At 40.1% G+C, this 15,873-nt stretch overlaps 1 protein-coding gene across 1 annotated transcript in view; it reads right to left on the reverse strand.

Moving 5' to 3' along the window:
* Positions 1-10,207: 10,207 nt before the first annotated feature.
* LOC122129277 (protein NLRC3-like) overlaps positions 10,208-15,873 on the reverse strand; it is a gene marked incomplete at its 5' end in the record, with an annotated part of 7,811 nt that continues 2,145 nt past the window's right edge. The window contains 2 exons of the mRNA XM_042704268.1: positions 10,208-12,370; positions 14,351-14,634. Coding sequence (XP_042560202.1) covers positions 10,530-12,370; positions 14,351-14,634 — 2,125 coding nt within the window. The remainder of the gene's footprint in view (positions 12,371-14,350; positions 14,635-15,873) is intronic.

Below are 15,873 nucleotides of genomic sequence, written 5' to 3' on the forward strand. Positions count from 1 at the left end.
TTTAGGTGATTCCCCTTAAAAGGCCTTTGTCCCTCTTCCAGGCAAAAGAAAACAGGTACCAGTAACGCTAAAACGAATGCACCAGTCCTGCTATAAATCTTGTCTTCATGATTTGTTTAAAGTAATATGGAAAGCTGTTGATCCAGTGTATTCATTTTGGAGGCTGCTGTTTGAGGTGCTGTTGAATTATATTGCATTGCAGGCCAGTGTTAATTTTGGCAGCTATTTTAGATTTAGTTTAAGTAATTTTTATCCTCCTTAGTTGTAGTCTAGTTTTCGTCGACGAAAGCTCAGAACATTTTAGTCGAGTTTTAGTCGATGAAGTCTCATTACATTTTAGTCTAGTTTTAGTCACATTTAAAAGTCTATCTTATAGCCACATTAAACTCCTTTCCTTCCCTTCTCAGGCCCGGGGACCCCTTGTGTTTACAACTGCATAATAGTCAAGCTTGCAGTACTTAAACTGTGGATGCAATTAGTCTCTAAGATACAGATCTCCTAGTATATGCCTACAGCTGAATTCCAATGAATTCAATGTAAATAATAATGTTAAGGCAATACTTAATTAAAAGTATTATCATTAAAATATAAGAGAATAACAAGTCTAGATTTTGAAGATTCAAATGATGTGATAACACAATACAACTACTATGTCTACCTGGCCTTAGTTAAATCAACCACATATCCTCCATATGAATTGCTGTGCAATCTGATAACCAACATATTTAGCTAGACGGATAGTTTGAGAGTTGAAAGTAGTGCCAATGATAATAACAATTGCATAAATAGACAAGGATATGTAAACCAATCACATATTAATTTATTTTTTCTTGAATAATGTCATACGTGGCCTGTCCTATAGTCCATTCTGCAATGCGTTTACTAGCCAGTTATCGATAGCTAGTATAACTTAGCTAGCTATCGATAGCTAGTATAACTTAGCTATGCTACCTCATAGTTAGCTAACGTTAGCTAGCTAAACGTTTTGGAACTCATTTGCCAAGCCAAACGGGAGGTTTCAATCGAAAATGACTAGCTAGTTATCCAAGCTGATACAACCTATACACTCGACTGCCCCTTTGAAGTTAACTTAACGTTGGCTAATATATTCGAATAACTAGTTAACATTAGCTAATCATCATTGACAGTTACTAGCTAATTTACCTTGGCATAAATGGCAGGGTTGTCTTGTGCGCTTTCAGGTGCCTCTTGTTGTGTTCTTCCCACCTATTTTGAAGCCACAAGGTTTCTCTCCGGTTATTGCGGTGCATTGTGTTTTATTTTCTGTCAAGTTATAATTAAAGACTGTCCAGATATCTATTCTTATTTTTCTTCCAGTACCGAGTGCCTGAACTTCAGCCATCATAACGTTTGTTAGAGCGTCACTTGCATGTGGAGGAGGGATAGATACAGGACCGGGCAACATTCAACCAATCATGTGCATACAAGTTTAGAAAAAACAAAACAATTGTGACTTAGTCAACCACCAACATTTTCGTCTCGTCTCGTCAACGAAATTTAAAATAGATTTAGTCATAGTTTTTATTTAGAAAGATCCGTTTTCGTCACGTCTTAGTCTCGTTTTAGTCACGGGAAAAAGGTCGTTAACGAATATTTTTCGTCATAGTTTTCGTCAACGAAATTAACACTGTTGCAGGCCTACTTACACTTGTTTCTATTAATTTGACCAGCCTATTTCAATCAGTGAGGCTAGCCAAAATTCAATACAGTTTAACAAAACCACAAACTACATCCTTCAAAATGATGGCATAGTTGAATCGGCACCTCTCATAATGTTAACATTATAATAATCATGAAGGGGGATTTATTGAAGGGCTGTTGCACTAGACTGCATTAGTTTTCACTAAGTGTACATGATCAACTGGCAACTGAGTGTATGTTCTCATGGTTAAATGCAAACCCATTAAAACTTGTATAGAGGCCATAAGTATTGTTGACATCAATAATGTTCATATCACGATGAAACCGCTTTTGAGAAAATATCGGGGCAGAATTATTCCATTCCATTTGGATACGGTATTCTTGCTGTTTGCCTGGCCACATTTGCATTCATGCCATTTTAAAAGTTAATTCAGACGCACAATGTCAGCTTCAATGGTTTTTCAGCCCCAATAAGTGACCAGAAGATGTCACTATTGCAATACATTTCTATGTTCCAGTCACAGAATACCTTTTAATAGTGCACCTCTGTGGATCTGTACTGGTTCCTCCCGCCTCCTCCCCCATCCTCCATCCTTCATTCTCAAAATATACTGATAGTATTTTTAGAATATAGTATGCGAAAATATTCAACACTATACTATTTTGATACAAATTACATAACCATTTTATAAGGCCAATCAAATACAAATGACAAAATACTATTCTGCATTTTAAATAGATATTATAATTAAATCTAGTAATACTGCCCATCCCTGGTATATTCACCTTTTATGATAAGGGATCACCTAAAGTGCTCTATGTAACCAGTAAACTGTCTAGCCTTTTGCTGTTAATCATGTCACATTATCTCTGCAAATGTTTGTCTGTTTTCCATCTGCAGTACATATGAGAGCTACACTCTTGCATGTTATCCCATCAACTGTAGAGGTATCTGAATAGGCTGAAATGAACCAATCTTAGTTGTACAAGTGTATATACGTTGCTAAATGGATCTGTTTCAGTCCCACAGCTGTGTTCTGCTTATACCACTGCCTTTCATACACAAACAACTGATACATTTAATGTTGAAAAAACTCATGACCTTTACCACACACAACTCTCCCTGCTGGTCTATGTAGGGGCAGCCCCTCTACCCACTTCTCTCCCTGCTGGTCTATGTAGGGGCAGCCCCTCTACCCACTTATCTCCATGCTGGTCTATGTAGGGGCAGCCCCTCTACCCACTTCTCTCCATGCTGGTCTATGTAGGGGCAGCCCCTCTACCCACTTCTCTCCACGCTGGTCTATGTAGGGGCAGTGCCTCTACCCACTTCTCTCCATGCTGGTCTATGTAGGGGCAGTGCCTCTTCCTACACTATCTTTCTAACTAAAGGGAACCTTTCTGAGATGTATATATACGGACCCATACCTCTGCTCACTCTGGGAGAAGCACCTTCTACCTAATGGTGAATCGCCTTTTGCTGTACCTTTAATCGTGTCACCTTATATCTGCCTCACCCATTGGTTCTCTTGCTCCATCTGCAGTACATATGGAAGCTACACTTGATCTGAATTCACTGTCCAATTGTCCATCTAGATCCATTTGTAACTTTTATTTGACCTAGGTCCTTTGCTGTCTAGTTTTGCTAATTAGTAGTGTCAAATGGGCAATGTTGAGAGCACGGTACTGTTACCTTTTCACTATTATTCCACTTACCACCTTTGGTGGATGGTTGTTTGGGTGGTTAAAGCCGCTGTGTGATAAACTGATACTTATCGCTATGATGAGCAGATTACTGATGTATCCTCTCAATACTCTAATTACTTGTAAATTGTTACTAGATGAGAGTGGTCCTGACTAAACTGAAAATGCATCAGTTCCCACCTCCATTTTAGGAGTTGAAGGGGTAGGAGGAAACAGGATTTATCTAATAGTGTGCATTCAGAAAGTCTGTATAACAGCATAATAAAAGACTAAATATTACTTTAAAATGAAAGGTGATGCTGTTCACAAAGTGTCCTGAGAAATCAATAGAAATGAAAGGATAGAGGCAAATAAAAGTGGTGCTGAGTTGTCCTCACAGTTTCCAGCATACTACTAATATAAATCATAGTTAAGGGCTACATAAATAATCAAAAAATTCATGACAATAAGGACATGTATAACACCAACCTTAATGTCTGCAGTTTGCAGTGGGGACTAGACAGTCCGTTAGAGAGAAGCTGAATTCCAGAATCTCCAAGGTCATTGTTACACAGATCCAGCTCTGTCAGAGAGTTTGGTGACTGAAGAACTGTAGCCACAATTCCACAGGACTTATCTGTAAGTGTGCATTCAGCAAGTCTGCAAAACATAGTGACAAAAGACAAAATATTAATCTGGAATTACAAAAAAGCAATACCTTTCTGAAGGTGTCCTGATAAATCATTATAATGAAAGGTTACATATTCCATTTACATTACATTTAGTCATCTAGCAGACACTTTTATCCAAAGTGACGTACAAGGGACAGAACAATCAAGCTACGAGCAATAGAGACCTAGTGTAACAATAAATACTATTTTACATAAAAAACAGAAAAAAGCTCTGGTAGTGCTAGGCAGCTCGTTCCACCAACGTGGAACTACGAATGAGAATAGTCTAGATTGCCGTACTTGCACAGACGGCAGTGCTAAACGATCCCATTAGACAAGCGCAACATCCTGTGGGTTAACTTTTGCCCTTACAAGAGCATTTAAGTAGGTGGGAGCAGAACCAGCAATCACTCTGTAAGCAAGCACACGTGACTTGAACTTAATGCGAGCAGCTACAGGCAGCCAGTGGAGCTCAATGAGTAGCGGGGTGACGTGTGCCAACTTTTCGATTGGTTGAACACCAGACGCGCCATGGCGTTCTGGATCATCTGTAGTGGTTTCACCACGCATGTCGGCAGGCCCGCTAGGAGGGAAATCACTAAGGTTTGTACCAGCAGCTGGGTGGCATACTGGGTTAGGTACGGCCTGATTTCGCAGATGTTGAATAGAGCAGCCGGCACAACCGAGAGACAGCGGCAATGTGGTCGGTGAATGTTAGTTGACACCTAGATTTTTTGCTGCTTTGGAAGGAAAATATGATAAGGTGATGGAGATAATTTGCATATACTGTTAATTACTTAAGAATGTATGAATCATGTGCTTATGAAATGGCTTTTCTGTGCGTGTGTGTAACTTAGAATATTAGGTGCCACTTAGTCTGCATATGTACAAGAGCATGTTTAGACCAGAAGTGATAAGAAGGGTCGAACTGTGCTTCTTCTGACCTTGCAAAACTTCCATCCTTGCCTCGGACATCAGAAATCCACCACGTGGTTATCTCTGCTGAACGCTCAACTTCTGCCTATATAAACCTTATGCGATGTGTTTAATATTGCTTCACTTTCAGCCTTGTGCTGGGAGTGAGCCCGATTGCAATTATTGGGCCTCATTTAAGAAGGAATTTCTTCTGAATTGGATTTAGGAAAACATTTGGCATTCATGAAAGTTTTCTCATCTGGGATTTGTTCTGAACTTCAGAAGACTTTCCGAACTCGAAATAGCAGTCGTAACCGTGGGCCCTCTTGTGGTTTTTTGAGGAATCGCATTTAAGAAAACTTTCCGTGTTAGAAGTGTTAATGAATTTGTGAGAAATCGTTGGTGATTGCGTTCACATCAACTCTACAGACATCCTCGGATTAAAATAATTATAATAATAATAATTACGAGAATATTTGTATCATTAACAATTACGTTTCACATGTATAGTCATGATTCTACGAGGCACCGTGATGTCATAAAATAAATAAAACGACTACACCAGAATTCTGCGCACGTCTAGTGAGCGTCGTTTGGCACTGCCGTCTGTGCAAGTACGGCAATCCAGAATTTTCATTTGTAGTTCCACGTTGGTGGAACGAACTGCCTAGCACCAGAGCTCCCTCTCTACCTTTAAGAAGCTTTTGAAGACCCAACTCTTCAGAGAGCACCTCCCTTCCTAACTGGCACTTCGACTAGTGCTTAACTTGTACTTACAGCAGTTACATTCCTGCACTTCGTTTTTATTTTCTATTTCGTTTTTCTATTTCTTATGTAAAGTAGTATTTATTGTTACACTAGGTCTCTATTGCTCGTAGCTTGACTGTTCTCTCCCTTGTACGTCGCTTTGGACAAAAGCGTCTGCTAAATGACTAAATGTAAATGTGAATGTACACGAACACTGCAAATGTAAGTGAATAAATGAATAAGCACTAAACTCAATCGCGTTAAAATAGCCATAGTGGAAAGTTAGATCTGCGTTTACTTGTGCTCACTTTCCGCTTTGACATGACTCGCTTACGAGTTGCTTTCGTGTGGACTCGGTAGATTCCGACAGCACACGTCACTACGGTTGCGTGCCCTTGTAAGGAGCTGGCGGGGCGTGTATGTATGCTAATTCAGGAGCACGAGAACGCGCTTTCAATTTAAGAAAACTCTTCCGGTGGAGCACAGCTTAGAACACTTCTGCTGCGTAGGAATACATTTTCAAACGTTCATGAATTTGGCGGATGTCTTTTCCTTACGTTGTTTTTCCGAAGCCCGTAAGAAAGATTTCAGAAAATGTTCGAGAATGAGGCCCATTGTTTGTCTAATAAATATACTTATATGCAGCTCCGGAGTCCTGAGGTAACTAGGGTGAATTTTCACCTATCATAAGGAGTCAATTTTTATATCGATGTTGCGGTGTATAGTTGACAAAGGCTGCATCGCCAATCTTCTTATGACTGCTTCTGGTGACCTGTAATAGACCTGTATCTGATGATCGCAGTGTTCTAGCTGGTGTGTAGTTAGTAAAAGAGTTAGCAATGTAGCTAGGTCCTTGTCCATTTAGAGCTTTGTATGTGAGGAGGAGGACCTTGAAGTCAATTCTAAAGATAACAGGAAGCCAGTGTAAAGAAGCTAGGACAGGACTAATGTGTTCTCTCCTTTTAGTTTTGGTTAATAGTCGAGCTGCAGAGTTTTGAATGAGCTGGAGTCTTTCAGTTGTTTTCTTGGGAAGACCAGCAAAAAGTGAATTACAGTAGTCTAGCCGGCTTGATATGAAAGCATGAATTAGCTTCTCTGCATCATTTTGGTTAATGAATGGTCGCACTTTTTCTATGTTCCTGAGGTGAAAGAAAGCTGTTTTGGTGACTTTGTTAATGTGGGAGTTAAAATTCAAATCTGAGTCCAGGATGACCCCGAGACTTATCACCTCAGGTTTAATCCAGCGGGTTAAACCTCCTAGATTCTTCGTTAGCATCTCTCTTTTTGATTTGGGGCCGATAAGTAGGACTTCAGTTTTGTCCTCATTTAATTTTAGAAAGTTATCGTTCATCCATTTGTTTATTGCCAATAAACAGTTGGTAATGGAGTTTATGGCTGTCGCATCGTTAGGTTCAGCGGATATATACAATTGTGTGTCGTCCGCGTAGCTATGAAAATCTATACTATATTCTTTGATGATGTCACCGAGTGGTAACATATAAAGAGAAAAAAGTAATGGACCTAAGCAGCTCCCTTGTGCAACCCCATAGCAACTTTCATTTTTCTCAGACATATGGTCTCCTAGACTAACATAAAACTTCCTTCCTCTGATATATGTTTTGATACAGTTCAATACACAGTCAGATAACCCAATAAGCTTTTCAAGTCTATTGATTAAGATGTCGTGATCAATGGTATCAAAAGCCGCACTAAGATCTAACAGGATAAGGATAGAGACTTTATTTGCATCAGAGTTTAGTCTGAGGTCGTTAATTATTTTGGTGAGAGCGGTTTCAGTACTGTGATATTTTCTGAAACCTGACTGAAAGACTTCCAAGATATTATTTTCTTCGAGAAAGAAAATATTATTGGACTAATACTATCTTTTCCAGTACTTTACTAATAAATGGAAGATTTGATATCTGTCTATAGTTTGCTAGTGTACTGGTATCCAGTTTGGGTTTCTTTAATAGGGGCTTTACAACAGCTGTTTTGAAGGGATCTGGGAAAACGCCAGTTCTAAGGGATGTGTTTATAATGTCTAGGACCGGACCTGAGACACTATCAAACACTCGCTTAAAGAATGTGGTGGGAATAGGATCAATATCTGAAGTTGTAGAGTTACATTCAATGACGGTTTTGGAAAGTTCATTAAGTGTGATACATGTAAAAGTGCTCATGGTTATGTTGCAAGATCTACTGATGTCAATTTCACCTTCAGTAGTAGTGATACTAGCTCTGATCGAAGTTATTTTGTTCTTGAAGAACAGAGCAAGCTCTTCACATTTAGCTGCTGAGGGTAGTGGGGGGGCAGGGACAGTGTTTAGAAGCCGGTCGATGGTAGAGAAAAGAAAAGGTGTAGATGGCAAAGAGAAGTGGTCCTAACACCAAGCCATGGGGCATCTCTGTGGTGAGGTACAGACAGCTGACCTTGCCATGACACATTGACTGTGGATGTAAACAGTGTTGTAGTGGCATAATATAAGAGTGTTGTGATTGTGTGTACAAACGTAACCAATGAGCTGTAGTGTTACCGTAGTTCACAGGTGTTTGATGTGACGTGCAGTAGGACTGCCCCATTGCCTTGTTTTCTTTCTCTCTCGGTCTGCTGTCCACTGATTGCTGTCCTCTCCCTCCGTTTTAGCTCCACCAATCCGTGAACCTCGGACGTGATTGAACGCAGTACTTAATGCAGACGGGAACTTATCCATAGGGGAGGCGTTTTGTGAAGGGAGCACCGGAATCCACGAGCGGCCTGGTTGCAATTGAGTGGCTACATCTTTAGATGTTGGTATAAAGGAGTTTTCCTCCGTGGCGATTGCGCCTCCCAAGCCAGCTCTGCTACAGGCTTGTATTCCGCCTGGAGAGTTTCTCTATCAGGCACGCAAGGTTCCTGTGCTTCCTCGCCTGTTGCAGGCTTTGACCTCCGTAGGTACTTTGTATGTGTGTAACTGAGCATCGGAACCGGCCTAGCTAATGCTATTCGGGCGTCATTGACGCTGCCGGTTGCCGTGAGTAGCTTGTGTGGTTGCCAGTTTTGTGACCGATCCTCGTAGTCACATTGGCAGTTTACCAATGGTTGCCAGACATTGTGTTTTAGCTGCTATTCCGAACACCTGTTATTTATACAATTTATTACCTGTACCTATTTATTGGGGATTAGTGGACTGCCCACTGTCCCTTGTTGGTATTTTTGTATCTGTTTTTACTATTGTGACATTAAATTACAATGCATTGTACTCTTGCCTATTGTGAGTGTTTTAACCAGCCACAAGCTTGAACGAACCTGTGCTAAACTTAAGTTCATTATAATTACTGCCCTTTTGGGCTGGCGTAGTCGGCTACTTCACTATTCCCTAGTGGTTAATCTTAGTATAGGCCTTTTCGGCCCTTACACAAGAACAAGGAAAAACCTGCACGCAGGGGTGCAGAACAAAACAGAGATAGTCACAGAAGACCTGGGGTCGTGGGCACGAAGCTACTGAGCGATCTGGGAAATCGCGGAATCAGGAAATGCTGGCATGGAATACTGGAGACACGGCACTGGCGGGAGTGGGATCCCGTAGACCAGGAACTTGGAGTCGGAAACCCGGCGGACAAGGAAAGCTCTGAAGTTGTCTCCCAGGAGACGGAATCCTGGTGAAGCTAGAAGTCAGTGGAAGCTGGTCGTCTTGGGCAATAACTACGTCCATGTATTGGCATTCATGTGCACATTACTCCTACACACTAGTGGTGTAGATTTCATATAGCCATATAACTTATAACTATAAATTATGAAATGCATTTCTCATACTGTTCTTATCATCTCTATCTTTGACCCCCCCCCAACGCCTTCTAACTGGTGAACATGGAATAATAAGAAACAACAAAAAAGTTTGCCGTTCAACCGTGAAAAAACTTGGTTAGGTGTTAGTAGACGCTAAGTCAGAATTCCATTCCATTCCAAAACTCCATTATGGCTGATGGCTACATACAGCAAATACTATTTATTTCCATTGCATTATTTTTCCTTTCCTCAATAACGTATTCAGATAAATTCCAAATACACAAAGACAGACACACACACACACATACATATACATGCAAGACAGATAGTTACCATGGCATAACACTATTCACAACATAGATACTTCACCAGATACTTAAGCGTAATTTATAGTCAGCCTTTTACGCAGACACGTAGAGCCCTCTCCATCATTGCAAACCCTCTCCGAGCAACTCTCCCTGACCTTCCAAATTTTTTAACTATCCGTCTCCGTCAATCCGTCAATACATCGCTGTTTACTTTGTGGGTAGTAGTATGTTAATATTAGATAGCAGATAGATTAGAAATCCCCTCAGACGTATTTTTCAGTTACAATAACTTTTTTACATTGCACTATTTCTTGGTAACTTTAAAAAAATCGAAGCAAAAAAAAGTCAAACAAACAACTATTTATACGACCATATACAGAATTTGGTCCGCCATCTTTTTTTTTCAGCAGCCACATATCAGTCCAGATCAGTTACCAAACTATTTGTGAATCCTGACTTTACTGTGTTCATCAAAGGGCAGACTTAAATACTAAAAGTCAAACTTACATTAAAATGTATGCAATGCAATGATGTGAAGTTATCAACCTGCAGTGAAAATGGAATATTTATCTCCTATATCATGACTCATTTATGCATTTATGCATCTGCTGGTATCTTTACATGTTTCATACTGTACGTCAGCAGTAGATAGCAGTGACATCAAAACTATGAATCAGTCATGCACAGTTCTGTAGTGGAAGGGACATAATCAACACAAGGTCACATTTTGTCAAAAATAACAATGAAAAAATAAGTTCATCCATCTCCATTAGAAACTCACCGTGCCCTTCTGTAGCATCTCATAGCAGGGAACAATCTCCTGCGTCCCTCATTTGATGTGTTGTATTTCTTCAGCTCAAACTCATCCAGCACCTCCTCAGACATCAGAAGCATGTGGGCCAGTGCTGAACAGTGAGCAGGAGACAATTTCTGTTTGATGTTCTTTGGTGACTCCAGATATTTTTTTATTTCTTTGTGCATGGAATGATCGTTCATTTCAAATAAGCAATGGAAAAGATTGATGCATCGTTCAGGAGAGAGATCTTCGCTGTTGAGCTTCTTAATGTATTGACATATTTCCTTGGTGCTCTTTGAGCTGCTGTATTCATGGTTCAGTAGACCTTTCAAAAGTCTCTGATTGCTCTCCAGAGAGATGCCCATAAGGAAGCGAAGGAAAAGGTCCAGGTGTCCATTCCTGCTCTTCAAAGCTTTATCCACTGCACTCTTAAGTAACACATGTAGATGATCTTGAGATTGTAAGCCCAGCACTGATTGAAGAGATGATAAAACAGATGGACTGGGTTTATGTTCTTCACTGAGGAGGGATTTCAGGGCCTCAAGGTTTCCAGTCACATAAGAGTGAAACACAAACACAGCTGCCAGAAACTCCTGGATGCTCAGATGCACAAAGCAGTAGACCTTCCTCTGGTGAAAAACAGATTCTTCCTTGAAGATTTCAGTGCACATGCCAGAGTACACTGAGGCTTCACTGACATCAATGCCACACTCTTTCAGATCTCCCTCGTAAAACATCAGATTGCCATTCTCTAGATTATTGAAAGCCAGTTCTCCAAGCCTCAGTAACATTTCTTTCTGAGATTTCAGAAGTTTCTCTTCATCCGTCTCAGTTCCACTCTGATACTTCTGATCCTTCCTTCTGGTCTGGATGAGCAAGAAGTGTATGAACATCTCAGTCAGAGTTTTTGGAATGTCTTTAGTCTTGTCCAGCATCTGCTGAAGTACAGTGGCTGCAATCCAACAGAAGACGGGAATGTGGCACATGATGTGGAGACTTCTGGATGCCTTAATGTGTGAGATGATTCTGCTGGCCTGACTCTCATCACTGATTCTCTTCCTGAAGTACTCTTCCTTCTGTGGGTCATTGAACCCTCGTACTTCTGTCACCTGATCGATGCACTGAGCAGGAATTTGACTGGCTGCTGCTGGTCGTGAGGTTATCCAGATGTGTGCAGAGGGAAGCAGAGTTCCCTGAATGAGGCTCGTCATCAGAACATCCACTGATGATATTTGTTTTAAATCAGATATCATGTTCTGTTGGAAATTCAGAGGTAATCGACTCTCATCCAAACCATCAAAGATGAACACAACCTGACAGTCTTTGTATTCTTTACCATTCTTCAGCTCCTTCAGTTCAGGATGGAAGTCAAGCAGGAGCTTGTGAAGACTATACTGATCACTCCTGACCAAATTCAGCTCACGGAAAGGAAGGGGAAACATAAAGTCTACATTCTGATTGGCTACCCCATCTATCCAATCAAGAATGAACTTCTGCACTGAAACAGTTTTTCCAATGCCAGCAACACCTTTGGTCATCACAGTTCTGATGTTCTTCTCCTGTCCAAGTAAGGGCTTGAATATGTCATTGCAGTTGATTGGTGTGTCTTCTGTGGTTTGTGCTCTGGATGCTGACTCTACCTGCCAAACCTCATGTTCCTTATTCACCCCTTCACTCTCTCCCTCTGTGATGTAGAGCTCTGTGTATATCTTATTGAGGAGTGTCTGAGCTCCTGATTTGATGATACCTTCAGATATGTTCTCAAACCTCCTCTTCAGACTGACTTTATGCTTCTCTATAACTCTCCTCAGGACTTCATCAGCTGTTTAACATGAACAAAAATGAACAAAGTAACCTATTAGTATCATGTGTATGATCACTCACAATATTGATTTTCATTTGTGATTGCTTCAGCCAAATTATCATTGACATTCCAGACACAGATATCCATTTGCTTTTAACTACTGTTGCCCCCTACACATTGAAATGGAATTAATCTTATCTGCTGTAGATTTACACTCTAAAACCCTGTCTGATAATCTAGAGTAGGGATGGGGAATCTTTCTCTTACCAAGAGCCATGCGGGTATTTAGAAAGTAATTTGTGGACCTCCATGACTACACCTAGCCTACTTTAAATCATTAGTTATAGTAATAATGTTGTAGTAATACATAATATTTGGTCAGCTAAATTAAAATAATGCATTTATGAATTATCCCACTGAATGACTAACAGAATAAAGTAAATGTTTAAATGTATATAACTTCATTCTCCAATGTACTTGAAGTCCTGTGTAAATGCTATATGGCCCAGTGGTTGGAAGATCCCAACCCCTGGTCCAGCCAATCGTATCCCTCATGTTGTGTTTGCAACATGGTTAGACTTGTTGTGGAATGCTGCTGTAGTCTCTCCACCTGATCTACTTGTAGAAACCCCCAGCCTACATGTACCCACCTCCACCACACTGTCATGCACTTAATCTACACCAAAGTCTGTGCTAGCAATGTACATAATTGCCACCATCAACCTAGTTTTCTGTTCCATTACTCTACTTACCCTTGTAATAGTAACCTACGAGCACACTGTATACCCACTAAGCTGTTCTACAATACTTGATATTATATCCTGATATGAGTATGAATTTATCTCTCATGTGTCTGATTGTCTGCCCTCCCCTTCTTCTCCCTCCAGTTCTGCCCCTTCTTACCCTACCATTGTGCTATAAGGGGGTTCAGGCCTAGGGCTCTGTACAGTGCCTAGAGACACTTTTTAGTTTTGTTACATAAATAAAATAAAATTTAATTTAATTTAATTATTGTGGTATCAGTCATAATTGACCGTCTGACAAAGGTTAGTAATGATTTTTTAAAACATTTGATTTAGATGTATTTTGATTTAAACCTTTTTAACAATGCAATTAATTGTTTGACAATGATATATTATTTCTAAGTTTTAAGTTTATTAAAATTAAATAAATAAAGTTTTTAAATTATGCTGTATTGGTCAATTTTATTCAAAATAAGGGACATTCAAAAACAACTTTAACACACATACAACTACTGTAAATTAATATTAAATCATAAAATATTTTACGGCATAATGACACTTTGGTCAAAAATCTTGGTATGGGCCTATGTACACCTTTTTAAACCAAACACTATTACAATACTTTCATGTTCAAATTGTATGCAATTCATGTGTATAAATGCACATAAATGTGTTCTTCGTTATCAGTGCAAGACTATGGGTAACCTATAGCAACGACTGTCCTGTGTCAGTGTGATCTTCACACACTTTGCTCATACTGGAGGTGGGGGTGCTACACTCCCACTACACCACTGATTCTATATTAATTCTACCTTTTGCATTTCTGTTGTGATAAACTGATGATGTTTAGGTCATATCGAAGTCAAATTTACATATCAAAGCTCAACTCAAAATGTTGTTAGCTTTCTATTTTGACAGTTTGAGAAGTTAAAATGGCTGAAAGGAAGACAGACAAGAAGTAGAGATCTTTGCTGCCCCAATGGACTGATGAATATGTGTATGAGGAGAGAGCTGCACACGGGGCATGTGTGCATAATCTTCTTGTGATTTGCACTCAAAATGGAGGCCACAACAATAATAACAATGAAAATAATAATGACTTGGCTTAAACTATATTTTTTCCTGGCTCCTTTAAGATAAACCTTGTATCAATATTTTTGTATGGCTCTGCCAGCTGAAAATGTTCTCGACCACTGTCTTCTAAGCTACTCCTTTATCAGATCTCATAAAAGTATAAACATCAGGAAACCCTCACCTGGTTTGCTCCTTCTGTCTGGTGTGTGTTCAGTGTGCAGGTGTCTGCTGCTTTCTACCATGTTTGTGTGTTTATCCAGAAGAGGCTGTAGAGGAGGTTGAGTTCTGCATGTCTTTCCACACTTGGGACAGGCTTTGTCTCCTGGTAGTCCAGTCTGTACCCAGTAGCTGCTGATGCACTGCCTGCAGAAACTGTGTCCACAGGTGGTGATGACTGGGTCCCTCAGTACCCTCTCACACACTCCACACCTGGACCGATCCTGGGTCAGATCAGCACTCAATTCACTGCAGAGGGAAATCAAGTAGACTTAATGTGTGACTGATAAAGAGACTTATTTTAGTTCTTAAGATGTTCACTAGGGAGGCACCGATACCGATACCAGTATCGGGTATCGGGGGGATACTTTGTTAAAATACTCATACTCGTTTTTGAATTGCCGATACCAAGCACCGATACCACTCAACAGAATTTCACGGCATCAAACTGGTCGGGCTATGTGGAAACACAATGTGATTTGTTGTCCTACCTCTCCTACCACTCTCTGCCGGACTAGTAAGTAGCTTATTTGCCGTCTTGTTTTGTCTTGTGTTGCTTGCTTGATGTTGACTGTGTTAGGAAAGTTTGTCAAAGTATTTCAGTATACAGGTTTCGCTAAATTTAGCCGCTAGCATCTCGTTAGCGATTAGCAATTCCGTTGTGCTGCCTTAACAGCGATTTGGGCTAATTTTAAGATAAATGACGACGACAGGAGTAAGGCACAGTGTAAGATCTGCACTGCTACGGTGTCGAGGGGCGGAAAGGAAAGTACTTTGTTAAACACAAGCAATTTGATTAAACATCTGAAGATGCACCATAGTGCTAAGTACACAGAGTTCACTGATGCTAGTGGGGCAAGACCAAAGCAACCAATCTTAACTGACGTCTTTCAAAAGAAAATAACGCGCACGCACACAGAGAGAGAGAGGTAGAGAGAAAGACTTAGAGTGCCACATAGGTTAAGTGATTGTTTGTGTACTTGAGCAGGAGACTATTTTGATCCTTTTGTAACTGAAATGTGCTCTTGTGCTAATCCAGTAATAGTTCTGTTCACTTTTTGTTAAGCAGACTGTGTTGTTAACTATGCAGCAAATTGAATTGCCTTTATCTGGTTATATTTGCATTTTGTCTAATGTGATGATATTGTCTGTTTGAAGGCTTTTTTTTGTTAAAACCAGAAAGCTCTGTTTATTTTTGGCTTGGCATAGCCTTCTGTCTACCAAAAAAAGCCATTAGTCAACTACAAACAATACAGAATACAGTCCTCACTAAAACAAGACGGAGAGCGCACATCACACCAGTATTAAAATCACTGCACTGGCTACCTGTTATTTTTATAATAGATTCCAAAGTTCTCCTACTAGTCTATAAATCACTCCATAGTCATGCACCTGAATATATAACAGACATGCTCTCAAGGTACACACCCAGTAGATTCCTGAGGTCCTCCGGCACTGAACTTCTAACAGTTCCAAAAGCCAGGACAA

This window comes from Clupea harengus, unplaced genomic scaffold (genome assembly GCF_900700415.2).
Source record: "Clupea harengus unplaced genomic scaffold, Ch_v2.0.2, whole genome shotgun sequence".
NCBI lineage: Eukaryota > Metazoa > Chordata > Actinopteri > Clupeiformes > Clupeidae > Clupea > Clupea harengus.